The sequence below is a fragment of the Eucyclogobius newberryi genome, unplaced genomic scaffold, assembly GCF_026437365.1.
Source record: "Eucyclogobius newberryi isolate DKJ021-1_F unplaced genomic scaffold, fEucNew1.0.hap1 SCAF_8, whole genome shotgun sequence".
Taxonomy (NCBI): Eukaryota; Metazoa; Chordata; class Actinopteri; order Gobiiformes; family Gobiidae; genus Eucyclogobius; species Eucyclogobius newberryi.
This window is the reverse complement of record NW_027316500.1, coordinates 11,704,843-11,710,801: the sequence shown is the minus strand read 5'-3', so window position 1 is coordinate 11,710,801 and position 5,959 is coordinate 11,704,843. Positions and strand designations below refer to the sequence as shown.

General features: G+C 33.4%; 1 protein-coding gene across 1 annotated transcript in view; it reads right to left on the bottom strand.

Annotated features, from left to right (window-relative positions):
• Positions 1–2,167: 2,167 nt before the first annotated feature.
• The window catches only part of macrod2 (mono-ADP ribosylhydrolase 2), a 583,152-nt gene continuing 579,360 nt past the window's right edge, over positions 2,168–5,959 (bottom strand). The window contains exon 18 of the mRNA XM_072436382.1: positions 2,168–2,750. Coding sequence (XP_072292483.1) covers positions 2,725–2,750 — 26 coding nt within the window. The 3' untranslated portion in view covers positions 2,168–2,724. The remainder of the gene's footprint in view (positions 2,751–5,959) is intronic.

The window sequence follows — 5,959 nt, the reverse complement described above, 5'->3', positions numbered from 1 at the left end:
GACAACATTAAACATTGGGACGACAATAAATGTTGTAATAAACAGAAGCAAAAACACAATTTCTGAAAATCTGTTCTATTCCGTATTGTTTAGATATTTGATGTTTTTAGAAGTACCAATAATGATAGTAATCAAACAAAACACCTACATTTCGTTTTAGGTGCAATAAGAGCTAGACCATTTAAAAACGATTTTCCAATGATGGATGTGGACAGTGTCAAGTAAAAAAAAACAGTATTACTGTAGTAATAGTATAAAAGTAATAATTACACACATACAGTATTTGAGTAATCTGATATATGTACACTGATTTGCTGTTTTAAGAAATATAACCAAAATATAACCAAAAGGTCTAATTATATACTTTTCTAGCAATAGCCATTTTGGAAAACTTTCATTTTAGATGAATGTGCTTAATATTCAAGTATACCAGTCATAAGAAAACACCTTTGAGGGTCAAAAAAACACTAAGTCTGAAGAATTATATATTTTTTTATTATTAAACATTTTTGTTGACATTAGAAGTGAAAGATTAATATACTACAATCTTGCCCAGAGTAATTTGAGTTTAACTAAAAGGTAATATCCATTAGTGGGAGAACGCTTTTTGTCTGGTATTTTATTTGATTTATTTAACAGAGACAGTGGGCATTAATCAACACGTCTGTAAATGAACCCGCGTTCAAAAGAGAGGCTATTCTTTCTCGAAGGTAAAGGTTACTCTAAAACACAAAACAGAGCAATTATTGAATAAACAGATCCAACATTAAGACCAACGTTATCGAGTCAAAACATATTCAACCTCATTTTGGCAGATCGAAGAAAACCCTGTTTTTAAGCAAGTGCTGCTCAGAATAGAAGAGGATTTCAAAAGTTTTGTTTGTCTTTTTGTGTTAATTCAATTCAGTGTTAATGCCAGTTTCTGCTCACAGCGCTGCATACTAATCATTACTTACCTTTTTGATAATTCGCTCTTTTTTTATGCTCTCTTGTTGTATTTGTTCGGGTGAGATTATTTTCTCTCTGCTCTTTTTTGCGCAAAATGAAAAACAGCAGTGCATGAATATTCAAACTAGATGTCAATACACGAAGAACAAAGGACACTTGTATATCACCTTAAATCTTTATTAGGCATATCTCTTATAGTTTAGCAAAGCAAACATCAAAGTATGAAGGCATCTTTTCATAGAACTGACATTTATCTGATCTTTATTTATGGCACCACTCAAAATAATGCAGGAATCATACCAACGTCAAACAGAAAGGGATTAAACTTCATGAAAAAGAAACCATTAACAGTAGGTATTAGCCATTACGATTAAAAACAGTAGGTATTAGCCTTCTGCATTTAGAAGATTTCATACTTGAACCACCGCCCTTGATAAGAAATAAGGCAGATTCCTTTTGTAGAGACAATCTGGTTGAAGACAGAAGCAAAAAAACAAAGAGAAGAACCCTCATGTTGAAGTGAAAGCAATCATCTGGCATGCACTAGCCCCAAAATGGATGAAGGAAGAGGAAGAGGGAAACAACACTCACATCTGGGTTTAGTTGCAATGGCGCTGGATGTTATTTAAGCTTGAAAATGGAATAGAACAGTTTTTTGTTGTTGTATCGAATCAGAGCCGTAACATGGGGGAGTTATGTCACTGTAAAATATATTCACTCATTTCACATGGAAGTTGAGGAATCCAAATGTTTGCCTTGGTCCGGTATGTAAAGAGTTTTAGATTAGCAATAGTTATACAACGCCTTATCAGCTAGTTTTTTTAAATGATTGTTTTAAAAATCTATCATTGCCCAAAAATGTTACATTTATGCACGTTTTAAAAATATACATCGACAAAGAGCACTTTTTTCAGGCCTTGTCTTGATCTTGATTCAACATTATTTTGTAAATGTATGCTTTATTTTGTATGCTTTATTTGTATTATTTTGTAAATGTATGCTTTATTTTGTATGCTTTATTTGTATTATTTTGTAAATGTATGCTTTATTTTGTATGCTTTATTTGTATTATTTTGTAAATGTATGCTTTATTTTGTATGCTTTATTTGTATTATTTTGTAAATGTATGCTTTATTTTGTATGCTTTATTTGTATTATTTTGTAAATGTATGCTTTATTTTGTATGCTTTATTTGCATTATTTTGTAAATGTATGCAATTAAGCATTTATAAGCACATGCTGATCAACTTTTAGTACTATACATCATTTCCAGGAACACTTAAATACCTCAAAAGGCGGTGGACATGATGGATTCATTTTAAGATTAAATGTGTTTAGGTGAAGTCAGACTTGATGTACTGTCATTTGTTATAATTAAGTTGGTAGTATCATTTTGTATAATGTCAAAGTTGTAAAAACTAAATCCGATGTTGGGTGTTTCGTTGAAGAAGATGAACTCAAAAGAACCTGTTTCTCTCTCTCAGACACGCAGTAGTTCAATGGTTCTAACGCACAGTGAGGTATGGCTCATTGTCTGGTTGATATGTTCAAGTCCTATAGGTTCAGTATGTACATTGATACATAGATACATGTACATACATGTGTTTTTGGGGGTGAGTCTAATGTTTGAATGAAGAGAAAAGGCAAAGTAAAAGTGGGATGTGAGCGTGGTGGGTTCAGCTCTGGTCCGGTGCCAGAGCTGCCCTGTGGCGGGCGCTGGGGGGTGGCACAGTTTGCTGGCTGTCAGATGAGGTTGATTGTCCGCCTCTCAGCTCGTCAATCTTTCTTCTCACGGTCAGTGTCTAAGAGGGAGAGAAAGACACAATATACGGTAAGCATGATAAACCTATTGTAATGTTTTCAAGGTGAATATTTGATATCTTAAGATGCCACAGGAAATAAAGTGAAGAAGTAATGGTTAGGGTTACTACGGTACAACAACAATAACAACAACAACAACAACAACAACAACCCTTTAAACACATAAATAGGATGAAATCGGCCCTTTCCTGAATAGTTGAATAGTAACTGGTCTTGCTATATTTCAGAACTTGTACAAGAACACATGGAAATATTATTTTTATGTTGAAAAATGAGTAGTAAGTAAACAAACAAAACACATATTGTAATGTTTTCAAGATGAGTATTTGGTATATTAACAAAAAAATAACATACCAAATACTAATCTTGAAAACTTTGAATATTGATTAGTGTTATAGATACTAATCAATATTAAAACTATTACTACTCATTTGAACAAAAAAATAGGAGCAAAATTTGACCTTTGCTGAATAATTTTAGAATTGCCTTGATAAGAACTTGTACAAGACCACATGGTAAAATTAAATAAACTGATATTATTTTTACATTGAAACGACTCTATCAATAGAAATCAATGTGTTTTTAATGATCCTTGAACCTGATATCAATCATATAGAGCTTTTCCTTAGTGTTAAAATTGAGTTGTACATTTCCGTATTGTGCCAGCCCTAGTGATGGGACAGTTCCTCTGTGGTTAATGTGTTCTTTATAGTTTATAGCATCCTTTATTTCCATTGGGACGGCCTGTCAGGAGAAGTGGACTCTAGATATTGAGATATTGGTAAAGAGAGACTGGCTGAAACAGTAATCTAGTGAGAGACAGAGACATTTTAACAGCACCACCTTATATTAGAAACTGCAATAGCCTTAAAGAACAACTCTGACCTATTCCTTGGAACTATTTGTTAATGGAGATGTAACAGCTTGAGGTAGAACTCGTTATTTCAAGAACTGTCGGTGCCACTTCTAAGAATTTGACAGTCGCTGAATCAAGCCGTACACAGTGTGGTGTTCGGCTGTTTATCACGCGCCGAGTGTGAATACAAGAGATAGAGGAGAATCGACTTTGTTTATTGAAAGATGGCACCACCTCTGAATCGTTAATAGCTGCAAGCCCCAAGAGAAGTTTTACACAAACACGTTTTTTTAAGCATCAAAACCGGATCAAGTCACAATTTGAATATATTAAATTAACAATTTTCAGTTAATGATAGTAGGGATGTCAAGATACTTCGGTTAATCAATAGTAGTAATTATTTAGGTCACAATATAATAACTAAAAAATAATAACACTTAAAAGCAGAACTAAGTAACTAAGAACAGACATTTCTTCCTTTCTTTTTTGTTATTTTTTATTGAAATAAAGCAGTATAATCACTCAAATATTTAACGTTGCCATATATAAAGAAGCCAGGGTTTCTCAGGAGAGTTGTTTTTGGATTGATGTGGGCAAATGTTGCAAGGTTGGTTTTCTTCCCAGAGGCGACAGGGGAAGAAGACGCACAATTCAGACGCCCCCAAAAAACATATTTAACCATCACAGGAACTTACATTTAACAGGTAAAAATGTTACTTAGTTCTCAATTAAGAGGCAAAATTAAGTATTTCTACTTTCTACTAGAAAACACCTTGACTATTTTGTATCTGTCTGTCAACTTAATTTCATCGGTAGATTTCATAAAGCTGGTCACAAACATGTTCGACAATGGGAATGAAAGAAAACTAATGATGTCATGTTTTCAGTAATCGTGAATTATGGTTAAATTGTGTTGCTTTTTTCCAATCGTAACTCAAAATAATGTAAAATAGTAATACCCCTAATCCAAAAACCAATAGTTAACATTTACGCTATTGAAAATGTATACATTCATTTAACAGAGAATTTGCAAATGGAAAACATGCTCATCATTTCATTTTTGTATGTAAATAACATGAGCCAAACATAGAATAAAATGAGTGTTTTAGGATTTGTTGGTGTGGAAACATTGATAAAGTCAGACAGAGCGGTCTTAAAAGAGCCGGTGCCGTGTGCAGAGGTGCCAGTGTCATGTGTTTTATAATGTGCTGGCAGAACACAGCAGACACGCTCCTCCACAACATCCTTTTCCCTCTGCCTTTTTGTCTACCATTGTCAGCGCTCCTGCCTTCACCACGAGCCCTTTGTCTCTGCCAACTTATTCATATGCTGCAAGCCTGTCCTATTTATTCAACCCCGGCAATCTGTTCACAACTTAATGAATTTTTGCTACCTGGGAAATAGCTGTTGCCCAAATGTGAAACCATTTTCTTTAGCTTTAAAAACCCCAGCTCAAATAAGAAAAAAAAAATATTGAAATAGGGTATTACTCTAACAGAAGTACAAAAGTAATCACCCAACTATAGTATTAGCATAACATTAGTAATAACTTCTGATTACTGATTAGTTTTATGTGATTATGTAAGTATTTTACCAGTAATTGTTCTTTCGATTCATTGATTGGTTGTTTAGTTTGCAAATGGCTTGTGAATATGATATTTTTGTATAAAGTGATGCTGCCTAAGGACATTATGGATAAAATAGTATTTTCAACAAAAAACAAACAAACTGTATATGTGTCCTGTGTCGGTTTTGATGTGATTATTTCTCAGTTAGAATCATAAAACCTTCTTCCTGAACACTAAGTTTGGGAGTCATTGTATAGTGCAGATAACAATTATTTGATTACTGAATTAGTTAACATTTATCTCCCATTTTTTACCAGTTAAACGCATAACATAGAACATTAAACATGACACAGAGAGTAAGAATGAAATCAAATGAAATCAAATGAAATCAAATGAAATCAAATGAAATCAAATGAAATCAAATGAAATCAAATGAAATCAAATGACGGCACATCTTGTCCAGCGTACAATCTAGTCCAAAGTCTGTCAAAAAGATCCATTTTCTAATTAAGACTGAATGTAATTTTTTCAGTCCTTGAATGTTCCTGTTCCTGTTGCCAGAAGTATGTTCCAAAAGTATCCATGCACTGCGTCGGTGGTGGGAGTTTTGAGGCCCAGACATAGTTCTGAAGTCAAGTGTCAAAAACAGTCTGTAGGGCTTTTATTCATCTCAGTCCGATAGTTGACGATTAGTTCAATAAGTAATTAGTTGCAATTAATAACTTGTTTCAAACATAATATTAGTAATAATTTAACGCTGCATTAG